The 26,259-nt window shown below is 34.5% G+C and overlaps 2 protein-coding genes across 2 annotated transcripts; one reads left to right on the forward strand and one right to left on the reverse strand.

Annotated features, from left to right (window-relative positions):
- Positions 1–979: 979 nt before the first annotated feature.
- On the reverse strand, positions 980–17,015 carry LOC135633846 (E3 ubiquitin-protein ligase COP1-like). Its single transcript, XM_065143790.1, has 14 exons — positions 16,855–17,015; positions 16,280–16,775; positions 13,871–13,948; positions 10,737–10,892; positions 10,249–10,608; positions 8,373–8,530; positions 8,158–8,223; positions 7,173–7,251; positions 6,934–7,089; positions 6,715–6,813; positions 4,845–4,949; positions 4,589–4,768; positions 1,539–1,649; positions 980–1,397 (listed from the first exon to the last, which is right to left on the reverse strand). Exons 2-14 carry the CDS (start codon positions 16,661–16,663, stop codon positions 1,227–1,229), a joined length of 2,103 nt encoding a protein of 700 aa, XP_064999862.1. The 5' UTR covers positions 16,664–16,775; positions 16,855–17,015; the 3' UTR covers positions 980–1,226.
- Positions 17,016–20,588: 3,573 nt separating this feature from the next.
- LOC103979317 (pre-mRNA-splicing factor 38) lies at positions 20,589–26,157 on the forward strand. The gene is made up of 6 exons (XM_009395414.3): positions 20,589–20,935; positions 21,037–21,158; positions 21,279–21,369; positions 22,606–22,735; positions 22,823–22,890; positions 25,480–26,157. Exons 1-6 carry the CDS (start codon positions 20,646–20,648, stop codon positions 25,958–25,960), a joined length of 1,182 nt encoding a protein of 393 aa, XP_009393689.1. The 5' UTR covers positions 20,589–20,645; the 3' UTR covers positions 25,961–26,157.
- Positions 26,158–26,259: the final 102 nt, after the last annotated feature.

A 26,259-nucleotide genomic window follows, 5' to 3' on the forward strand; every position in this document is an offset into this window, starting at 1 on the left:
TAGAGAAGCTAACAGTTGTAATCATTCGTTAACAAACTTTGTGAAGTATTTAGAGGTCAACCTAACAACCTAATGAAAAGTTTGAGTTATTATATAAGCTTCTTTCTTAATATATGAATTTTATTTTTCAGAAAAACAATAATATTTATATCCCTTCGAAGTTAATATTTACAATAGAAAGTTGAAAAAACCGGAATTCAAAATTGATATTAATACCTCTTCTGAAACATTAAGGAATGTAATGGGCCAAATTAATTGGTAAGAGTAATAAAGGATTTTTTTATTTTTTATTTTAAAATTTTACGATAATCATAATTGATAAATAATTCATTCAAATTTTATAGACAAATGTTAATAAAATGACAGAAAAGAGAGATTTAAATATTTGAAGGGATATATATATATATATATATATATATATATATATATATATGTATATAGTTTTTAATTTTTAAGGAATATGCATGCAAAAACAGAACTTATAGGAGCAAACATGTAATTTCAAAAAAATTTGAAATGTTGGATATGTAAAACCTCCTCCAATAAAGTTTGGCCGTATCTGCACAATATGATATTTTATACTGTCAGGGAGGGCTTGCCTTTTCATTAACGAGTCTTCCTTGGTTGAACACTTGTCGGTAAACGACTCCTGAGTAGTGGTCGGCTGCCAATAACATGATCTCATGATCTGAAGAAAAAAGCACAAATAGTCAACCATGGTCAGTGCTCCTCAACCAAACAATTATACTCAAACTTAAAGTATGCAAGAAGAGAGAGAAAGAGTCAAGTTCGTACCAGTGCACTTGGGATTGAAGACCATGAAAAACTTTCGGCCAAACAAGAAAAGAACCTGTATCAAGCACATTGCAAAAGCTTTTTCCTTCGTCTCCTTAAGTCAGATCACATCAAGACCTTTAACCCATTAGACTCGACGGAAATCACCCTTGTAGAGTCCCATTAACATACTCATAAAAGAAAATGGAGCAAAATGAACAAGTATGATTACCACATCTCGAAATATGACAACATTTTACAAGTCTATCAAGGTGCAAACCATGGACTGTAAAGTCATTCCTAAGGTTGAAGACCAAGAAAAGCCTCGAGAGAAAAGAGTAGGAAGAGTAGAGTAGTTACTGAATGAAAAAATATGGACACACCTAAGCGATAAATACACGGACAACTACCGGGCTCATCTAAAAGCTTTCCTTGCCTTTTATCGTCTTCTGCTAAGCTGCGAGTACCAGAACTTTGATAGTCCCCTGGCTGTTGGCTGCCAACATTGTAGGACTGTCACTCTTCCAGCAAACAGCGCTAATAAAATATGACCCAGCATCATCTTCTGCATCCTCAAGATCTGAGGATCCGAATTTGTGCCATGCAGCTGGCTTCGAGATTGCCTGCAATTACAGTTGCTGGTTTTTGAGATCAACTAATGAAGTACAAAAGCTACAGAGTGAAAAGACAATTTTGCAGGCAGACCGAACTAACAACAGGAGGCAAATTTTGGCAATTAATCCAGCATAGTAAGTCTGGCTCACCTTATGGTACACGAAAACCTCGTTTGTCTCGCTGCCACAAGCAATGTACTCATTGTTTACTGTTAAACCCACAAAATTTTTCTCATTTGTGTGTCCCTTGAAGGTGCGCACCTGAATAAATAATCCAACATAAAAAGAAGTCATTAAGTAGGTACGGAATCCTTTTCCACTCCAAAAAGGATTTAGAGGTGCATGGGAAGTATATGGTCAAGGAAATTAAACAAAAGGTATGTATATATACATCTCAAAAGAGGTGGAAGATGTCAGAGAGATAGGTAATAGAACATGTACGAAAGATGATTTATCAATAAGATGCATGAATGGCAATCAAGAAGATATTAATGATCGTAAGGATTTTCAAGTCCTATGGTTTTCTAATCGGTTAACAAAACCATCACAGCATTCAGTTCTTAATGTATGACATGGGTGTCAAATCATCTGCTAAATCAGGCATAACTGCGATATCATACATAATGCATAATATGAGCTAAATGATTGTCAATGCTGAGTTTCAAACTTTGTATACAAAAAATAGTCATGCAGGAGTAGTAGAAAAAGGTAACAGAAAGTAAGAAAAACATCAAAACAAGTATGGTAAAAACACCAGAGTTACATGATTCAGTCAACATGGCTATTCTGGTGTGGAAGTGAGAGGTTTACTATAATTAATGAAAGAGCTTCTTGCAAAGTTAATGAGATCCACTTGACCAGTTCTGATGAGACAATTAACACCAACAGTCCAACATGAAGGAAATTCTACGACAAAATGGAAGCCATTATGAGAGACCCTTAAAAGCCAACTAAAAGCAAACAGGAACCACTTATAAGAAAGAATTCTTCTCTTCATTTTATTCACTATCCTCTCCTGACACTTTCTTCTCTCATTTTCTCCAACTTTATTCACTATTTGGCAACACAAAGGCGCAATGTTTGTGCCCTTTTTTAATAGGGAAGGCACTGCTTCTATCTTACTCCTGATGAATAAGAAAGTATTACTCTTTAAAATTCAAACTCATAACAGAGCTAACAAAGGAGTCTGGTTGAGCTCTCTTCCTCGTGGAACACGACCCGTCAAGCAACCTTATAGTGGAACATGGACAGGTCCATTTCTTTAATTGAGATCTTGTACCTTGAGCAATGTTTTCAACACAAACTACGTTGGAGCTATGCCTCAGTGAATAAAATCTGTCATACCCTCCCATTTATAAAATCATTTTAAATAAATTTTAGGAAACTAAGTCAAGCTTTCAAGATATAACTATAGGGATGAAACCTAGGTGGATCGGATTGGGCTTGGACTCAACCCATGTACAATTCCTGCCATCCCAGCCTCTAACACAAGATTCCTAGCTTGAAACCAACTCGAACACAAATTTCTGAGCTCCGCTTGGAATTTGGGTTAATCTGGCTCAGGGTTTGTTTGGATTGGGTCCTTTTGAAGAATGCATTCCTCACATAAAAAAAAACACAAAACAAAACAAAAAGATAGCAACAAAGAAACAGAGATTGAAACAAAAAAAAAAAGAATATTGTAACTCTGGAATCATTGTCTTCTGAGATATAACTATGGGGAAAAAAATTAACAAGAAATCTGATTGTAAAATATTATCCATACATGAAAGATATGCATAGTGGATACATGTATACATATCAAACCTTGAGAATCATTGAACACATTCCTCATCAAGTTGGAAAAGACAAGTACACAGGAGAGAAGTCACAGTATAATAAAAAATTTTAATGCCAATTGGTTTGATCCAATATTTACGGTCTAATGTCTAACTGATATGCAAATTGAGCAATTTGTATCCTACAATTCCATATCAAGCATATAGCTTCATATTTTTTTATCATACCAAGTGTATCATCAGTAAACATATTGGTAGCAATCTGTTATCCTGATCTAATCATGCCCTTCATCCAACTGCTTGTGATATCTGAGCCCAACAAGGTTTCCTCGATATGTACTGTCTCCTCCTCGTTCCATACAGGCAGACACAAATAGGCCTATATTCTAAATTCTGGCATAATGCCATACAGTTCCTATCTGAATTTAGGTGCCTACATATCAACAAAAAGAATGAAAATTCCAAGCTCCACCACCCACTCAAACTCCTCCCTACAGTAATCAAGCAAAAGATCTCTATACACCTTAACTTTGCACTCAAAAGAAAGCTAGCAAATAGCGCTGCATAGGAGCAAATGAGAAATTGTTACTACAGTAGGAGTATTAAACTAACAAATAGCTCTATATTGGAGAAAATTTGTTGTTGCTGGAGCAAAGCTGACTTCTGTAGCATTATAAGCTATTACATAGGAGCAAAGCTGCTGTTGTTGCTATGACAGTGGTACTATGGTAGCAAATAGCTCCTCCATATAGGAAAAAAAGGTTTGACATTTTTTTCAAACTAGCAAATTGCACTATATAGGAGTAATACTGTTAATGTTGTAGTAATAGTTCTAAACTAGCCAATGGCACTATATAGGAGCAACTGCTACTGCTGCAGCAGTAGTATTCAAACTTCTCTTTCTCCATTTCAGATGTTATGTTTGTGAAGGAATCAACACAGAATGACATAACTCCGGCACTGTAACAGCATCAGACTCCACTTAGATTCCTCTTCCTGCCCAACAACCCCCAAAACAAAAGGTAAAAAGAATGATTCCTAAGGGTAGTTAGGCTTGATCCTGATCAACAAAATAACCCCCATAATTTTAAACAACACAAACCTCAGCATATGCTTTCTCTAAAAGAATTCAACTTAAAGATTAACTTGCAAAAAATTAAATCTGACCAACCACAAATATAGTTTGGCTTGTTGACATTGTGCTTAGACATCTCCTTCCTATTTTAACTAATATTAAAACAACTACCGATTACATATATGACCTAGGAGTTCATGTATACAAAAGAGATCCAATAATTTTCATTGAATTTTTTGATGGCAGGAAGAGTGTAACTTTGCCCCTTGGAGGATGAAAAGTGGTTAATAAAAGGTTACAATTTTTAATAAGCTATGAGATAAAAAAATAAAGCCAGTAAAACATACTGGGCATGTGTCCTTTACATCCCACAATCGCAATGTACTGTCTGTTGATGCAGATGCAAGCTCATTTGTGGACAGGAATTTCACGTATGAAACTGCTTTCCAGTGTCCCTTAAAAATACGGAGTGGAGTACTTGTGTTTCTCAAATCAAAATAGTGAATGTGATGATCAGCAGAACCAACCTGGAAAACGATGAGTATTCATAAACTGAAATAACAACAAACTGAAAAGGTAAAAACGGAAATGATGAAAACATACTGCAACATGAACACTGGATCCAGGATTATATTTGACACAACAAATATTTGCTTTCATGTCAATATTGATAACACTGGCTTCTTGCTTTGTGCACCACACTTTGACCTACTTGTCATGAGATAAATGAAAATTGTCATCAAGAGTTCAAGACAATATAAGGCTATTTTAGTAATGCTTGCATTAAGAATCATAAAATAACTAATGAAGTTTCAACTTCCAGTTAATACTCTTAACAATTAATCATGATAAGGAGCTTTTACATAACTTCGTATATATGACCATAAGATTCATAAACTCAGATAATCAAAATCAGGAATGCAACACAGAACATAGTTATGATGAGAAAATGTATATAATTCAACCCCACAGTTGCCCTTCATTTTTCGTCAAGCTCATGTTGAATCAATCATCTTCATTTACTTGGTAAACCCAATGACATCTTTTAAGATATCATGTAAAGTTCTACAGTTCAGATACTTGTATGTGAGAACAAAAAATAATTGTTGATACAGATCACCATTATTATCATCCTTGTTATCATTGCCATCATCATCTCATCAAGGCCTCTTGGCATCAATTTCAGCTGGCTAAAATAAAACTAATTACCTAAGAAAAGCTTCCATGGTAACTTCATGGAATCTTATGACAAGAACATCAAACTCAGGTCAAACCTCGAAGATAGAGAACAAAGTTCCAAGCCAAAGCAAATTTAAGAAATAACTGAAAATCAATACAAAAAACCAAATTAAATGGACCAAGTAACAATACAAAAAAACAAAACATGCATACAAATGAAATCAAATTCAAATATCCTCTCCAAATTTCCTATTAATTTTCTTCCACGCATTTGCAATCAATGATCACATGAATATTCATCCCAGTTACCAATCCAGCTGATATGGATCAAGATGTGCAAGGTCAACTTATTTGGACTAATTTCTTGACTTTGTTGCCAAAAAACAGCCTGATCATTTATCCAAAAATCTACCTATTCAAACGAATTTGGTGACTCACAAAGCTTATATCACCAATGAGGAAGAAAGTGGAGGCACAATAATGAAAAGAAGAGAAGAAGATCATTGAATGGATTGCAACACTTGCTGGAAATCATCATGGAGTGAGTGCTATAAAGGATGGAGGGAGGTAAGGTAGTGAGTGTAGGGGACAGAAATAAAAATAGAGAGAGGAGAGGGAAGGGAAGAAAAGGGTGAAACCTTCTACAGAGAGAGAGGAGAGGGTGTGAGAGACCACACAATCCTATTATTGCATGCCATGACATTTTTTTATACAAACTAGATAAAAAGAATAATCATAACTAATTATTTATTTCAAAAGTAATGAATTTATCCATTTTTAACTTTGAAATTTTATTTTTACTTTAAAATTACATTTTTTCTGATCCTAATAATTATTCCAAGGCGACCTTTCAAACATTGATGAACAGGAGGTAAATCCTTCTGTCAATTTTCAACTGTAAGTTCAGACACACCAAAAAACAATTGATTCATGCAACATAATGTAATGTCTGGTAGAGAATCCAAGCATCTGATAAAGCATGCAATATCATGAACATGAAGATTGCAAAAAATTTTAAGCAGATTAATGGCTTTCAACATCAGTGGACATCACAAACAGAGTCCAGTTAATACGCATTAGATCTTTATAAGTTCCAAAGTAAAGGTTAGATACATGGATCATCCCATGAAAAAGTAAATATTACCTAAAAGGTTATATTTTGTTGAGAACAAGTGCAAGCATAAAAAACAAGAGAAAAAAATAAAAGAAACTATTAACAGGTAAAAGATCCTCTGTTGGAAATTATTTTAAGGCAATTCTGTTGGAAAATTGCTCTTGCTGAATTTGATGGTACCTTGCAATCATCACTACCAGAAACTAACATTGTTGGTTCCGTCCGTGAAAAATCAACACTCCATGCTCTTTTTTCATGTTCTTCATATTCCATCATACTCTGAAAAAAGAAAGCTCTTAAGATATTTTTTCCTAGCTCCACCACAGGGTTTGGATCATCTAATATATACTGACTGCATAACAATTTACAAAACAGTTTTATGGTATAAAAAATAACTACCTGGCGAGTGGTCACATCCCAAACAGTTACTATCCCTTCATAATCACTACTCGCAATAATGTTTTTGGAGTACTTGTTCCAACTTAAGCAACTAAGTTTGGACCGTGTGGCCAATTCTACAACAGGGCAGTTTACATCTGATGGTTCATTTACAACCTGAATCGCATAAAATGGCTTATAATCAGTTCAGCATAAGAAGGGACAATGCATTTTGCAGGCTGAAGTAAATTATAACTTACTGTAGAAAATTCGAAGACTTTAATGCGCTTCGAAACACCAGCAGTGGCAAAAAACTCATCATCACGATCAAACTCTATGCTGCATGAGAGAAACATTATAAGGATGCCTTGGAATCAGATATTAATAATGAGCAAAACAATTTCAAAAATACAACATAATAAAAGGACAAGGAGAGAATGAGAGAAGTCTGGTTTCAGCAGAATTGATCAGTCAACTACATTGATGTTCACTTGGCTCTACAATTGTATACTATGTTTTAGGTATTTCTTGGGTGTTATAGCAATCTTTATTTCTTTTAATGCTGAGAGTAGAAGAGGACTCTGTGCATGTGTCATGCTGAAAGTTGCTGCTTCAGCTTTAATTGAAAAAAACAAGAGAAGGACATCAACGTCTTCTTTACAGCTAGATGGTCAACTCCCTTCTTTGCTTTTAAACAAAATTACATAAGATTCATGCATACTAACTTTACAAAGAAAAGTCACCGACTCTGCCACTTGGAAACATATGTGAGAAATTTAGCATTATGTTGCTCAAAGCAACACCAATTCATGGTGGAGCTTGTGTAGAGCACAAACTGAAATCATGTTTGGCATTGATGAAACTTCAAATAAAAAAGAAAAAAGATATCAGATTAAGAAAAATTATAAGATATGTAAATTAAATGTTCCATGTGTATGAACACAACACCAGTTTCAAATATACATTAAAACAGCTAGGGGCAGAAACTAGCCATGCCAACATGGTAACTAAAAAATTAATATTACAAGATAGTAATGTAGAAAGCAAAAAAGCAACAGAAACAACAACAAAGTCCAGCTCTTGCTTGGATGTTAGAATCTACATTAAGGAGTCCAAACATCCATGCCGCTGTGGGGGTTGGATACAGAAGCCCGGATAATAATGGTAAGTGACAAAAGACAGAAATAAAAATTATCATGTTAGGAGTAATCAAGAGAATGAGATCTGCATTCACAAACTACATACCTTGACACAATATTTGCAGAATGAAATAGATCTCCATGTCTAAGTTCCGCAATATCACGCAACCGACTGAATCAATGAAGGATTACATGAAAAAGGCAAACCAGAACCCAGTAGGCAAAATTACAATGAAAAACAGTACAGTTTGTTAATAAAATGGCCACTGCAATAAGTATTAACCAACAAAACATCAAATTACCAAAGATTGCATCGACCACCTGTATCTAGTAAATGTGGTTAGCACAGACTGAAAATCATCAAGACCCGCATGATAACCTTCTCTAACTTTGGCGTTTGCATCTTTTTCTTCCTGACGATGTGATTGGCTAGCTCCAAGACGCCGTTTTTGTAAGTAACATTCTTGAAGCTCCTTAAACTGCAAGTGTAAAACACATTTTTATATAGAATATTCATAAAGCAATTCAATAAATAGAGAAAGGCAAATTAACTATAACATATTGTTTTTTTTGTGGCATTAACAACGAAGATAATATTATGCTGGTGTTATAACAATATGAATCTAAAATGTTAAAGAATTAAACCAAACAAAGACGAGAACTTATAACAGTGAAGTGTTCATCTAAAGGCCACATCAACCTAAAACAGTGAATCTAAAATGTTAAAGAATTAAAGCAAATACTCTTGTTCATGCTTTGTAATAATTGATAACTGATGCAGCAGCACGTGACAAATAAAATATTCGAGTAGAGTTTAAAAGCAGTTTGGCCACAACAATCTCAAACCAAATCAGATTTGGGTTCAAATGATTTTCATATTTTATCCTTATTTTTAGGGGTCATTCTGAAAGGGCAAATAAGAGGCCCAATTTGTTTCCTGTTGCTCCTTGCTTGGACAGATATTAAATTCTTAGGAATGTGGTTTTGTAGCTACACAAAACTATTTTTGATACATGCTTATGAAAGATATAACCTCATGAAACGACAACTCTAATTATATTTTCCAAAGTTCTCATAGCATATGATATGACATTTTTTGAAGCCCATACAAAGTTTAATTTCTCGTGATATTATAGTGATTGAATAATAAAAAGATCAGTTTTTCCAATATAATGGCAGGCAAGTTTCCTGTGTGTAAGCCATCCCAAGCTGTGACAATATAGAAATTAACTAGAGAGAATTTTTCCCCTAGTTCTCTATCTTGCCTCTACTTCGTAATTGTTAATTCTCAATATAGTGCATCTTTTTGTTGTAGTTATTTGATCTTAATGGCATTCTTAATTTCTGACAACAAGTGCCTTCTCTTTTGTATTTTCAGCAAGCTCTTAAGATTGAAAGTAATCTCAAATTGAGTTTACTTTGTATTTGAACTATATGGCACTATCCTGTTCTGTTCAGCCTTAACCTAGTTAATCTTTTATGGAATAACATGGTTTTAACTTTTAACTTCGCTATACAACAAAGAGATTGGAGATGTGGACCCTAAATTCTTAATTAGTTTTAATACTTGCTGCAACCATTAGTCACAAAAAGCTTTAATTATCAGATTTTAAATAGTTCCATAAGTTCTTGGAAATGAAAAAGGTGACTACCTTTGAAGTTGTATTACAAAGGATTCGTATCATAATTATTATTATTGACACTCGTATTTTGATTATGATTAACACAATCAATTATACAATGAATTTGTCAAGATGATGACTTAGAATGATTACCTATGGACCATAGTGAGTACAATAAAGGATCACAAAACATCGATGATCAAGTTAGACAAAAGAATCATTCAAGGCAAATAAAACCTAGGAAAAGATTAAGTAGCTAATTAAAAAAAAGAAGATGAGCCACTTGTATTAACTAACATAGAATTAATTGTGTGATAAACTGGTATGAAACTAGATTATAGGCACTATAGGATACATCTATCAAACAGTCATGAAATATTATATATATACATATAGTATAAGTTGGTTACATGACTAATTACAGATAAATTATTCCCTGACAGTAGATTCACTGCAAGTAGTGAAGAATCCACCAGAAGAATCATCTACACCCCATTAAAGAGATAAAAACCAGCAACCTGGCCCTCCAAATTGTTAACAATTTGCAATAGAAAATATTAACTTCACTCACTGACCTGAGCTTGAATTCGTCTCTTTCTTGCTATGACTCTTCCTGATTGAATAAGGGAATTTGTTGTTTCAGATCCACTTAAAGCATCTTTTCTTTGGTAATCTTGATGGCTTAGTTGAGCTTTCACATCATTACTCTTCACCTGTAAATTTCGAGAGCATGTCCCAACAAGAGAGCTACGAGCATTCGAGACAAGTATGCTATTGTGCTGATCAGCAGTGGAAGACCAAAATTTTGTTGCAATTGGATCATCCAAAAGCATTCGCAATTTCACCGAGTATCTCTCTCTTGCCCGGTACAGTTCTGCTCTGTGTTTCTCTACAGCATTTATATCTTCTTTGATAAATTGTAAATCAGTTTGAACCTGAAAACAGTACAGACATTACTTCTATTAAGGTTTGTCAACCTGAAATCTTTTAATTGTAATGTAAACATAAAAGGCAATTCTGACGAGCACACTAGTTTTGCATGAATCAAGTTACTGTGATCTACCTCATTAAGCTCTTCCAGCTTTTTCTTCCTAAGACAGTGCAAAAAGTCGAGTAAAATTTGCATATTCATCTCAGCCTCTTGTTGCTCCATTTTCCGCTTTTTATCACTAAGAAGAGACAACAAACCATCGAGCTCCTTAACCGACATCTCACATCCCTGTCTACAAGAAAGCGAACCGTCTAAGTTCATGTATACTCTTAAATTTTGATATTAATGAAACAATTGCAATCACCACAAAGAGGTTCTTGGGAATGCTACATCGTAAAATAATGAACGGACACATTTTCATGAAAATAAGTTCAGTCACCACAAAGATGTTCTTAGGAACTATACATCTTAAAATAATGAATAAAGCATTTTTCATGAAAATAAGATTTAGAGTCTAAGAAAATGAGCATATTTACAGTATAAGTCGTCTTGTTCAAAACCTGCCCAACAAGCTGTCATGCATACCATTACTAACCACATTGTGACAAAAGATTTTGAAGTATAGTCTCAACTCTCAAGTCTCAACAGTGTGTCATGGACATGGAGGCTAATGCAATATGTCAACTAAAAAAAACCTTCTGCAAAAGTCACTTGTCAGAATAAGAAAAGTACTTGTTCTGAGATTAATTATGAAAAAGGATATCTAGACACAGTTTCTGATGCTACTAAATTGATCAGAAGATCACACATGAATCACATGTAAGAAAATTGGAATTAAATGAGTCTAGCCAATAAATTATATATATTTTTACAACTATTAATGTCATTTGTATTCAAGCTTTCACTTCCAAATATGTTGCATTGTCATGTAATAACTAGGAAGAGATTCTAACAGCTTCATGGTCAAGCAATTACTTGACTAAGAAAGAGAGATATATCATTGCAAATGTTTTATGGATGATCCAAGCTAAGAATTAATATCTCAAGTAGTGCTCCATGGGTCAATGGCCAGGACTATAAAGGTGCTTGGAAATATACCTATAAATTAAAGCATTTGTTTTGACAGAATAATATAATATGTAAAGGAAAAACACCTTTTTTATTCATAAAGCTGGCAGTCGCACACTACCTATTATGATGGTTAACTATGTACAGCAATGAAAATACCTTGTAAACATCATCGGTTCATCACCAACAACAGACATGTTACCTTGTTGATAACTTGATATATTCTTCAGTAATCGGTATAGCAAGCATTTATCGATCCGACAGCCTACCAGCACGGCACATAGACCAGGGTAAACTGGGCGATACATCTAGCACAGGGCATATACCACCTATAACATTTTTTTTTTAATTTTTCAGGCTCTTTTCCAAAACTCAATATGCAATAGCATCCTGACACATAGTACATTGATAAGGATTGGACCCGCACCAATCTGGGATAGGTACCCGAAATTAAGAACCTTGATGTTCTCTTTGTCATCACTATCTTTACTTTCTTGACCAGGGAAGGAAAACTAATAAACAAATGCAAACATATTTTCACTTGACCAAGTAAAGAAACCATATGTCTTGACCCAATTCATGCCAAACAGCACAAAGTAATCCAATCTATATTCCTGATCTCTTAATCAAAATAAGTGGACAGATCTACATGAAAGTGAAGACAAGCAGTTGCTCCACCGGAACTTTTTAAAAAACTCCCTTCAATGAATGGGACTTCAGTATTGAGCCCTTCCTTCTAACATTTGCCCCCTTCTTTCTATTACTTATCTCTGTTGATTTAAACTGAATCTAATTAACTTCATAATTTAGATTATGTAATGATAATACTTCTTATAAATGAACTATACACATTATCTATGATGTCCCCTCTGCATAAATATCCTAGCTCCAACACTGACCTACATTACAGAAAACAACATACCAAGTGGAAAGCTGGAGAAATGTGAGACAATTGTGCTATGCAAATGTACAACAGCTTAGACTCCAAACAAGTGAGATGCATAGATACAGGTACATGAACTAATAATGAAATGATCTATAATTGAGTAAATCAGGACAAGAAGCCAATGGAATGAAATGAACTTGTACAAACAAAGTTTTGTTCTAAGTGCTTATTCTCAATAAAAATCAGATATTTTTTCATTCCATCCTCAAAACATTTTATTTTGGTACATAATCCCATTAAGTTAAGAAAAACTGAAAAATTTTGTTAAAAGGGACCTCCAATGGAATCTTTCAGTCCTGCAAGACAAAGATCTCTTTATTGATTTCAAGTACAAATTTTCAACAAACATTCATTTTACATCAAAAAGAGAAAATATATACTGTAGATTATTCTGACGATTAATTTAAATTTTTGGGGAAAACAGAAGAAGCAAATTGGTACTCCCTAGTGATCATCAGCTTGATAATTATATTTCCGAGAACATAATAATAAAAAAGAAAGAAAATGGAATAACACTTGAGTTGCTCGATCCCAAACTCAATATTCCATCAGAAAGCTAAACCCAACAGTTATTGCACTGAACGACAAAGCAACAGAAGTAATAATATATAGGACTTTAAAAGTGGTGATTTTTTCAGTTAGTAGAGTATCAAATTAATTATTACAATAGTGGAGAGTCAGAAACTTTGACTGGCCTAATATAAATGGTTAATGTTTACCGTAGGAGAGAATGAGGGACAATAACTCTTTAGGAAATATTGGAACTTTGCAAACTAATAAATATTCACATCATCTCAGTTCACCCGTGAACCCAGTTTGACACTTTGACAATTAAACATTCAACCAATATGAAAAAGATGAGTTGGATCATACTATATTCTGTAACAACTATATGTATGCACACATACATTGATAGAAATAAACAGCAAATGTATTAAAAGTAACTAATAAATAATCATCAAAATAAGCTAAATGACCTTCTATACAACAGGTTACAGGAAGAATTTTGGTGGGTTATATCAAGCTAAAATTGAGATTAGAAAGCAGATTCGACAACAAAAAAAATTAGCTCAAAGGAACATGCTCATATTAGTGGTGACAACAAATTTACAACCAATACTAGTAAACAAGTCATCCTATTAGCTATTGAAAACCAAATTATGCATGGAAACATCTACATGATGGTCATCACTTATTAGGCATTGATTCAAAATACTGAAAATAGAATATTAGGCACAGAAAAAAAATTGACCTGCTGCAATGCCAAACGAAGATGCTCAACAGGTGATGCTGTTTTTTCAATTTGACGGGCACATTGCTTTTTCAAAAGCTGCATGTACAAAATAATTATTATTATAAGAATGGCATCACCTAAATCAAGCATAAATACTGAAAAAAGATGCCAAAGACCTTTATTATAGGAGAAACTTGCTTCATGCATTCATTAGTTTGTACAGGTGTGCCTAGAACACTAGTGACATTCATTATATGACAAACTAATGAGCGTGTCTTGTTGTCAATACTGGCAAGTACATGCAATGAAAGAGCATCTACTAAGTCTGGAACCCAAACAAAAAGACCCTCCCAATACCAATATTCCAAGCTTGCAGTGGCTACAGTAACCAAGAAGTACAAAAGAATCATCCAATATCATTAATCCATAGTTGTTATGGGCAACCATCAAAGCATTTGGGCTACTATATAGCTGATAATGAGCTTCAGGAGCCTAGGATATGATCATTACATGGATCATCATATGTGCCAACATAAAATTATATTTCATGTATACTAAAATGTACACTACCATGAAAAAGAAAATATTATTTATGGGTGATTTATAAAGTTACATATTGCTTTAGATATAATCATCATTTGTGTCATCGTAGAACTCCCAAATGTTTGACATGTTCATGGTCACTGTAGCATGGCATACCATTTAGGAACTCTTTGGTCATATTATGAAATTTGACAATATATTTATATCTGACTCAAAATTGTCAACACAACTTCCTGCTAATTAGATCATGATAGGAAACGCCAAACAATTATGGTCAGTCAAGTCTTCAAGTTCTAATATAACAGGCATATATGGTCTTGGTTATACAAAACAAAAGGAAAGAACCATAGTCTTTTATTTGGAGATGGCAGAAACTCAAGTATTAATAACTGTTGGATTATCTGCGGCTGCGCTCCGTATTGTGAGTGGGCTAGTGAAGCCTTTTCTTCTCTAGCTAGATGAATAAACTAGTTTCTAAAGAAAATGCATAAAATGCTTCTTCTAGCAACAGAATTTTCACCAAAGATCTAGGATTTTTCTAAATCATGTTTCATCATATATAATTGGATATATATATATATATAGACACCCACACACATCCATCATGTTTTGCAATTCAATCATGGTTTCTCCTGCATCTCTCACAGAATATACATATGGGCATGGATGGAGCAAATTATTATCATATGATCTGCATTATTTGGTCACTGATAACCCAAATCTTGGTTTGACTCAGTATAATATACTTAGACAAGATGTAAGTGGTCACTTGATCATCATGTAGGAAATGAAATAGCTTTTGAGTGACAACAATAAATAGTGGACTACAGCTCCAATCTTACACACCCCGGGGACCTATTCGGCTAGCCTGTTAGTAGTTAGTACATTGGTGAAACAAAAGCAACCAAACACAAACTATGCCTTCAGGATTTCCATACTTGCTCACAAAAGAAGAGAGGCATAAACCTACAATTACAAGTTAGAACTTAGACTTGCAGCATCTACCTAACGAAATATTTTCTAGAGAAAGACTCTGATATTGGATAGGTACATACTTGTTAAATCAGTCTAACCAATGCATGTTTAGCCAACACACTGTTATATACTTTGACTAAATGATGATTGGAATAATGGGATGCATGTTTAACCTATATGTGTAGTTAGTGACAGGATAACCATCTATTCAATCACATATTTCCCCAGTAGAACATTTGGAAATTATTTAAAGCTCTTTCTCATATATCCAACAGAAATATAGTTTCAACATGATTTTTCTACAGTCTCTCTCTAAGAACAAAAAGAACTCTTATTTATCAATGTTGTCTTACTTTTGCATAACACTTTCCTCATTCCAAAGAAAATTACGAACCTAACCTCTTCAATGGGTTTATGATATGTAGAACCCCAAATCAACAAACCAAAAAGTGCAGAAACCTTAGTTTGGCTCCTTGCTGTAGCCAGGATCGGGATGATGGATATATTTCATTTTGGGATGCTTGTTGAAGTATCAAACATACTGCGGACTAGTGCTGAATGGTTAAGCCATGTAATTTTCCCACTCTAATCTAAATAAGAAGGAACAGAAAATACGTAAGAGTACTTATATGAACCTTTGAAAAAAAGCCAAGAAATTTGTCCTGGTACGCAAGGTTTTTATTTAATGCTTGTATAACCATCAGCATAAAGTGAAATCTAAAGTGGCTAGCCCCTCCGTAGCTAAATCTATATACGAATTCGATCTTATGGTAGACTTGATTGAAGGGAAAAAAGTAACAATCGATGTAACATTCAGTTGTTCCTCAAACAATGGGATATATGAAACGAATTGGCAGGTTTAGGCCGCGATCTAAACGAACTGATGAGAAGTTAGGATGGCAACGTAACCTTGTTGAGGAGGAAATTGGGGTAGAGGTGATTCTTGGTGAGGTAATTTCCGCAACAAGGACAATCGCTCTTGTTGTTGAGGTGGGTGACGATGCACATGTAGCAGAAGCTGTGGCCGCATGCCGTCAGGAAGGCGTCCTTGATGACCCCCATGCAGATGGGGCAGAGCAGATCCTTGTCGCGCTCGGCCTCCGCCTCGGCCTCCGCCTTCACCGCCGCCGCGGCCCGAGTTCCGTCGGGGACCGTGGCCCCCTCGGCCGGCGGCGGCGCCCCAGCCACGTCCGTGGTCTCCGACGACGAGACGGCAAGCGGGGCGACCGACGCCCCCATCTCCTCCGCCTTCGACACCGACGGCACCAACGCTCCCGCCGACGCACCGCCCATGGGAGGTGTGCAAGTGGAGCCAAATGAGTGGATCAAGAGGCGGTAGCGCAGGAGTGCAGACGGGCGAAGTTGAGGCGCAGAGTTGCTGTGGCGTCGTTCCAAGCGGTGTGCGCTTTAAAAGAAGAGCTAATTATAACCAAAAACATATGGCCGGTAGGCGAACACCGTTGCCGAATAATTTCAGGGATTACCTTCCGCCACTCCTGCGAGGTTGACCCGCCGGCTACCTACCTTGCAATTGGAAGGATCGATGACTTCTCACGTGGATCCGGCAGGAATTCTCCAGCTGAAATGTGGCTCTCGCTTGTCCACCCGGCTTGTCTCTTCTCCGCCTCACACGTCGCCTCGTCGCCTTTCTCTTCCATCTCCCTCCTTTCTCTCTCCTATTTGATCCATCCCTTCCTCTCCTTTTTGGTGATCTGCGGTTACAGCTACGAGCACAGAACTAATAAACACGATTTGTTCTGTGTCATATCAGTGAGGCGAAAACATAAATCAAATGTTACACAAGCTTATAATAATAATATTATTATTATTATATATATAATATATTTTTAATAAAAATAATATAAGATAATTTTTCGAAAAAAATATCTCTATTTACAATGATCCCTGAAATATCGTATGATTACACTACACCTTATGAACCAGAATTAATAGGCATAAATTGTGCTGTGTCATGTCAGTATTATGCAAATGTTTCTGTATTGCTTAGAAAAATAATAATAAAAAAATATTTAGATAATATTTTTTTACAAAAAATAATATAAGATAATTTTTCGAAAAAAATCCTCTTCTTAAGCTTTTCCAACAGATATCTGATATTTATGATGATCCCTAAAATATCTTATGATAAGATACATTACACCCAATGGACCAAAACTAATAAGCACAAATTGTGCTATTATCTGAAAATATAAATCAAATGTTACAAATGCTTAGAGTAATAATAAGAAAAATATTATATAGATAGTATTTTTAATCAAAATAACATAGGATAATTTTTTAAAAATCCCTCTTTTTGAGTTTTTTCAAGAGGTATATCATATTTACAATGATCCCTAAAAATCCCAATAAATACAAATTATGTTGTGTCATGTCAATATTATGCAAAAACACAAATCAAATGTTACATATGCTTAGAATAATAATAAGATAATATTATATACATAATATTTCTTAATAAAAGATATAGGATAATTTTAAAAAAATCCTCTTCTTGAGCTTTTCCAAGAGATATATTATATTTACAATGATCCCTAAAATATCCCAATAAACATAAATTATGTTGTGTCATATATCAATGTTATGCGAAAACATATATCAAATGTTATGTATGCTTAGAATAATAATAAAAAATATTATATGGATAATATTTTTGATAAAAATAATATAGGATAATTTTTTAAAACAACCTCTTCTTTGAGTCTTTCCTTTTCGAGAAGTATCACATATAATCCCTATTATCCCGATAAACACAAATCATGTCGTGATGTCATGCGAAAACATAAATCAAATGTTACATATGCTTAGAATAATAAAAAAAAATATTATATAGATAATATTTTTGATAAAAATAATATAGGGTAATTTTTTGAAAAAAAAAAATAATCTTTTTAAACTTTTGGAAGAGGTGTCCCATTTTTTCTATGATCCCTAAAATATATCATGATAATATTCAACACACTTTATCGATCAATTTATAAAATAAAACAATTATCAATATACTATAGACTAATCCAATACCTGATATATAAAATTTATCGAGTCGGTTTTGAACAAGTTTACACTTGGTACATTCGTAAAACAATATTGTAAGTGTATTTTAACTCAAATAAATGAACTTAGAACCCAATATAAAGCAACTCATATAAAAAATATATTTTCAAACAGACCTCATTATTGGTTTAAGACACTCGACTGAGATTTATGGTGCTATGAAAAAACAATTAACTGAGAAATTGAATTGATTCATCTTGTAAATGGAACCATATAGTGTAATTAGGCAATGCACTTGCTTAACATAAGTAAAAGGGACACCTCTTGAAATAAAGTTAAAAGAATTTGTTTATGAATTCATCCAATAATATATGCTTACTTTCGTTAAACAATTAAAATGTAATCTCTTTTATCGAAGCTTGCAAAAATAGAGTTTCATACCCCTTTTTATTAGCTTAGCTGATATCTCAAGGATTTGATACCCCACAAACAACCTAATAATTTAAATATAAAGAATTTGTGGGAACATTACTTCTCTCGGTTAGTTAATGATTTGATTGTCTACTCTATATAGGTAACTTCATAATCTTTAAAGCGTTCTAAATTTGCATTTACTTGTTGGTCTGCTTCAAACCATAATATATCAAGTGGGTTTTTGTTTACTGTGAAAGAGGGTATTTTAAACATACTCTTGTAGCATACAATAAATTTGTTTTGCATGAACTTAAATTTGACAATAAATATTTGCCATTATGTTTGGAATAGATAAATTTAGTTCTCTTCTTATTGTTGGTTGGAGCTATCAAAATTGAGCTTAAGCAAACTCATCATATGATTTTTCCAACGTAACATATGTTGGTTGGGAGACGAGAAAAATAGAGACAAACCTAAAATCCAAAAATCAATAATAAAAAATATCCTAGAAAATCGATGAAAGATATAACTTTATTCAATAACTCTATTTATATTCACAGAAAAAAAAATCAAGTTCATTTAATATATGAGATGAATTAAGTTTCTCTCGTATAAATATGAAGAATTATTATTAACATTCTTTAGACCCACAATAACACCCAAACTGTCTTATCTCTCACTCTCACCAAAATCATGAAACTGTTGGTTATATTTATAGAAATAAATCATAGTTCTCTAGGGAGTCTTCCTACTTGAAGACCTAATATAAATTCTTAAATTTAATTATGATTAATTTCAAATAATTTGAATCTCCTTTATCAAAGATTATCATAATAGTTCATAAGGAATATATTCGATGTAGTCTCAATATATTTGTTCTCGATATATATTTCTTTTTTTTTATTCATGCCTCAAGCATCATGTAAGGGATTTACAATAATATTAACAACCCCATTTTGAATAGGTTTCGTAGTCATTTTAGGTTTATACACATCACGTGTATGATCACATAGATAAAAAAGCCTAAAAACCAGATCTTCAAATAATCGTTTTGTGTGTTTAATGTAAATAGAGCAACTTGACATGTTAACTATCTTAATACTTTGGAACTACATATGGCGAACCTTTTGATATAGTATCTTAAGTTGATTTGTTGTTTTGTTTTACAACGATATCATATAGGCACTTGTGTACGAAGACTTTTAAATATAACATACTATCTTGGATCATTTGTTACGTGATTGCTCATAATTTTATGAAGTCTATTTTTTTATATATATTTTAATATTTATTAAGTATTTTATTAAAATATCCACTTGTAAGATATAAGTGTAATATTTCTATTAACCCGTCTTTTATTGTGCCGGTCATACGAACCAAGTATAGATCTAATCGATAGTTTTTTTAAAATTTTAATCTTTTTAAAATAAAAAATTGAAATTCTATACAAATACTCTATGCAATGGTTCAAAACTACTTGGAATCCTGATCGATACGTTATCAATATAGGAAGTTGCAAACTTTGGTCCATATAACACATTTTTATGGAGAGTAGCAGAAGAAGATAATCGAAACAAAAAAAATATTTTTTGGATATAATAAAGTATCATGGGAGGTGAATAAAAAAAAAAATCCTCATTTGGCTGCAAAATATTAGGAGAGAATATACATAAATAAATCACCTTGCCATGTGTATCACATGAACTGGTGAAACTGAAAACTTTGCAAGGAGATTTATGTAAAAATACGCCTTTTTAAAGTAAATTCAAGTGGCCAAAGAGAGGTGGGATAGAGTTAGGGTTAGGGTTAGGGTTTGGGTTGGGGTTGCGGGGAGGAGGAAGCGGCAACAATGGCGAACCGGACGGACCCAGCGGCGAAGAGCATCCATGGAACGAACCCTCAGAATCTCGTGGAGAAGATCCTGCGCTCCAAGATTTACCAGAACACATACTGGAAGGAGCAGTGCTTCGGCCTCACGGCGGAGACTCTCGTCGACAAGGCGATGGAGCTCGACCACCTCGGGGGCACGTACGGTGGCAGCCGCAAGCCCACCCCCTTCATGTGCCTCATATTGAAGATGCTCCAGATCCAGCCCGACAAGGAGATAGTCGTTGAGTTCATTAAGAACGACGAGTACAAGTAATTGGATACGCTGTTTCCGCCTTGTCATTTCGGTTGTTTCCAGTGACCCTCCTTGCGGCCGCTCGAAAAATTCGATTTTGATGTGGATTATTTGGTAGGTACGTTCGGGTTCTTGGGGCGTTCTACATGCGGCTCACGGGGTCGGTGACGGATGTGTATCGATATTTGGAGCCACTCTATAACGACTATCGGAAACTTAGGCTGAAGTTATCTGAAGGAAGTAAGATCTGTAGTTATGATTATTGGCCTCTTTTTTTTATGGTGGTACGTGTAGCTAATTGTTTCATTAAAACAATTAACTTCACTTATTAAATTTGTAATTGTTGATGGTTCATTACAGAGTTTTGCCTGACTCATGTGGACGAAGTCATCGATGAGCTCCTTACAAAGGATTATTCATGTGACATTGCACTACCTCGTGTCCAAAAACGGTACTTATGATGCAACTACGAAGTTTTACTTATTGTTGTATAATTTTTTTGGTGATAAATATTTGATGAGAAAATGCCATTAATTTGCTTTAACGGGAGAAGCTTCTATTTTACTGATATTGAGATTGTGAAGCTGTGCAACCACTGAATTGAGTTGATGAGGCGTTTGCACAGATGGTCCTATTCTTACTCGGAATTAAGTTGAGGGAGTCATAAAAATTATCAGATGGAAGGTTTCCTTTAAAGTTTGGCTGGGAACTAGATTCTTCTAACACTAACCACCTTGATGTTTCCAGATCTTTTTGTTTACCTTGAGATTTGGCATATGTCTTTGTAGGTTCTGAGAGATTTCTACCATCTACTTCTGGACTAAAAAATGTTTCCTTGTTGGAAGGAATTCCAGTCCTGTATGACATTATTTTCTTTGTTATCTTTCTTTAAGAGATCATTGATCAGTACTTATTCTATTTGAAAATATTGAATCATTTTCAATTTTTTGTCTACAAAATTAAAATTGTAATCCAAGTGTCCTGCTGCATATCATATTAGGATAGTTTCTTTTGAATGACAATCGCTGATTTTTTGTATACAATTGAGCTGATAAGCTGCTGTTGTTCCACTTCTGGTTTCAAGGCCCTTTTTAATTGTTCAAATCACATTCCGTAAGAGCTGCATTTAGTAAATTCAGAATATTTGATTAATTTTTTCCTATTACCATGATCAGAACCAAGTTCCACAATATTTCTTAATCTCAAAATATTTAATTATTCTTTTTCTATTGGCACGATCAGAACCTGGAAGGGTTCTTGGGCATTAAACATGGTTATCAAAATTTTTTCATCATTAAAATGTCATTATTATTTGAATAAGGATGCAATAGGAGCTTGGTACATGCTTCCATCCACAAACTGTTCTTGTCCAACAGAGTGGTATAATGTTTCATGGCAAGGTGATATACTTTTTTTGTGAGTTTGGACATGTCCATTCTTTTCATGAATTGTTGTACTGTGGATATATTACTGTTACTATACATATTAGTTTGCAATTTAAGAAATATTTGATCTTTATCTAAAGCTCTAAACTATTTGATTTCAGTTCTTGTTCTTCAGAGTTCAGACTGACTGAGCAGTGGACAAATTTTAATCAATATATATGGCAGTCTCTTTCATGTATTCTTTCACATGTTTATTTATAGAATTTATCTCAAAAGGAATAAACTTGGTATATGGCATTCAGATGGACCCTTGAAGCTTGTGGGTTGCTAGAACCAAGAAGAAGTGCTTTAGAAGATGATTTCGAAGAGGAGGAAGAGAAAGAAGAGGAGGAGCAAGCTATGGACTCTGTAGAGGATGATACTCATGAAAAGGCAAGTATTCCATTCATATTCTTGTGTTATGTGGTTGATTTTTATGGTTGACACTTTTGCCTAATTATTCACCATGACTTGTATCAGAATTATTATCGTGGACGGAGTCCTATAAGGGAAAGGGACAGGGATAGAAGACGGGACAGGCAGTATAGGTACAGTATACTGCATAAAACTGTCTTACTCGTGATTATTTACATCATCACCTCAGTTTTAATTATTTTTTCAAACAGAGAAATTTTTAAAATTTTGGTGTTATTATTATTCTCTGATAATTATGATACCTTGATGCATTTAATGAATGCATGGCTTATCCATTTTTTTTTGCAAGAGCATGTTTTGATATAGCATTCAAGAGTACCAACCAGAGAAATCCAAATAAGGGAAAGTAACAACTTTGGTATCTGACTTTTTATGCCTGGATTTTTCGCATGTTATGAGCTGAAGTAGTATAACAGCTTATGCTGCAATTCTTATCATTGATTTTGTTTCTAAGGGATCTCAGGTTGTTTTGTTTGGAACTTCATTATTCTTTTGATATGCACAACTTTCCTAGTTTTTACCGAGTTTTTCCATCTTAATCTTCAAGGTTTTGTATGGTTGGGAAGGACTTGTACGGATTAAATTGGTGGGACCATTGAAATTGTATACTGTTGATTAGCCCATGGCGATTTGGTTGCTTTGCCAGTAATACCAATCCACATTCTAAGAAAGTTTCTAGAAAAATACAGTAGACACTGTTCTGGATAAATACATTTAGGCCTATAATACGTATATCATTTCAGAGAGAACAAATTTTGAGGATGTTGGTTGCTTTTGGATACCATAAAGTTTTATGTTTCTAGTTGTCTAAAGTAATTAAAAATTTTAGAAAAAAACAAAATCCTGAAAAGGTTATAGTTAACTAGAGATTGCATACGTCTATCGAATTCTTTGAAGAATGTACCAGTTATGTGCATTCAGGGAAATGTCTAGTCATGCATTGTTACATACACATGACCATTTTTTTAATGCATTATGCATTGTTACATTATAGTTTTCCTGTTATTTTTTGTTAACAGCTTGATTTTACTCTCTTTTTCCTATGAAAACTTGGTATGACGTCTGTTATTTGCACACATTCTCTCTTGTTATATGGTGAAGATTACTTGTTCAGTCTTCTGCTTTATGATAGAAGTTCTGATTATTTCTTCTCGAAAATGTTTGTGCATAAAGATTCTTGGTGATGTAGTTCATGAATTACAGGAGATAAGCATCATGACATTTTGGATGAGCTAACTCTTTCCATCAGAGCCTATGATTTAGCTTTAACATTTATAACCAGTACAATAAAATTTGTTATATTTTGTAAATTTTTACTGTTCAATATGCACCTTTGATCGATTGTGTGTTTGGCTTCCATTTGCTGTTATATGTTGGATTTATTTTGAGAGTTCAAGCATTAGTTAGTATTCTGATAGAATTAGATGATGTTTAGGGGAGTTCCACTGGGGCTGGCTTACTGATATGTTTTATATATATTTAATTTTGATCTAGTGAAGGTAGTGGAAGCTTCTATTTTTGTACTTTTCCGATCTGCAACATCGACTTGTTATCATGGCACTAGAACTCAAAGCCATGGGTAGATCATACAGCTTCCTAAAGTGATCAGCGATGACCCTGCCAGGTTTCTCTGTACTGATAGTGTGCAGTGAGAAGTATGATGGGTCGAACAAGTACAATCTAAAAACCATAAACCTTATGCTACTGAAGATGGATTCTTTTACCTTTCTGTCGTTGAATTGTAGCATCTCAAATTTCTATGTCTAATTGATGCATGTTGTACTCTAGGTAAAGGATTCTTATGACAAGGCTAATTGTAGCCTGAAGTTCTTATAAGTTATAACCCATCAAGTCTTGACCAATTCTTGTTGAATAACACACAGAGCTCTTTCAAAAGCTTCATCAAAATTTTCAAGAAAATAATAATGAGAAATATGCTAATTATCACACACTGCTTTTTATCAAGGACACAATAGAGTGGTGCGGTGGCTAGGTAAAAATTTTCCTGTGCAACTGCCAAATGGGACCATGTTGTGTGGTCATTCATTCATCACAATGTATTCTTGTTTTCCCTCCCTAACACTTTGTTCCTTAATTTTTCGGCAACTACATCTACAATTGGGCTCTGAAATAATCTTCTGATGTCTGATTTACAGCAACAAGACATTGTTAAGCTGATTGAAATCTTCTTTTCCACAACTTGACTGTCCATTAAAATATACAAAAAATAAATATCATGCATTATCATTTGCAGCATAATATTGATTTACAGATGAAACCATAGTCATGTTTGTAGTGATTTAATATTGTAGAAGTATACTTGAAGAAGACCAAAAATCATGACTGGAAAAATTGTTGCTGGATTGTCTTCTGGTTAAACCGTTTGGATTGTTGCATATTTAGGTTTTTCTTTGATTGCTGGTTACTTCCACAGTTGCACTGAAATGCCCCCTGATGGGATCCTGTCTGTATCCTACCTACCGTGTGACACACCTGCTTGCTGGTTCGCTCAACATCTGAGTTTAGAATATAACAAAAGGGTTCTCTCTTATATCCTTCAAGTCAGTATTTGTGATTGTACCAATTAGCACATTCTAGTAATCCTGCTTGTTCTGTGCGGCTTATCTTACTGATATTTGTGCTGGTTGCCAATAATTTGTTGAATAATATATGATGTCTTGATCAACTCTTTCCTCTGATAGGGATAGGGACTATGAACGGGACTATGGTAGAGGACGTGAAAGAGATCGAGATAGAGATCGTGACAGAGATAGAGAAAGGGACAGGGACAAGGATAGGGATAGGGATAGGGATAGGGAGAGAGACCGACATCGGCTTAGAGATGACAGGGACTATGGTCGTGAAAGGGAGAGAGAAAGGGACAGGGAAGGACGAGAGCGGGAAAGAAGAGACAGGGAACGAGGAAGGCGAAGGAGCCGTTCAAGGAGCAGGAGCAGGGACCGCCGAGACAGGGATCATGAAGATGGAGATCATCGCAAGAGGCGAACTCGTGGCAGTGTTAGCCCACGGAGGCGGCCAGAGGATGATGGCAGCACCAGAGATGAGCCCAAGAAGAAAAAGGAAAAGAAAGAGAAGAAGAGCGACGGTACTGATCACCCAGATCCTGAAATCGCTGAGGCCAATAGGTTACGAGCTTCCCTTGGGCTGAAACCGTTGAAATGATTCCTCCTTTTACAACTTCATATGATGTTTGAGATATCGACTCCCTTCTCTTTTGGTAAAATGAAGAACATAACAAGATAGCTGGTGTGTAGCTTTATGGGGGCAACCTAGCCTCCTCTTACTACATGATTTGTTCTGCATGTATTTCCTTAAGCATTGAAAATATGTTGTACTAAAATCCTTCCTTTTGCTCTTTATTCTGTTATTTGTTGTAAATATCTGATCATGGACTTCTCCTAATCTAGATCATAGATTTTCGTTAATAATGCTGGTGGATTTGCTTTTGGCTTGCATGGGTA

This window comes from Musa acuminata, chromosome BXJ3-3 (assembly GCF_036884655.1).
Source record: "Musa acuminata AAA Group cultivar baxijiao chromosome BXJ3-3, Cavendish_Baxijiao_AAA, whole genome shotgun sequence".
In the NCBI taxonomy this organism is placed as follows: Eukaryota; Viridiplantae; Streptophyta; class Magnoliopsida; order Zingiberales; family Musaceae; genus Musa; species Musa acuminata.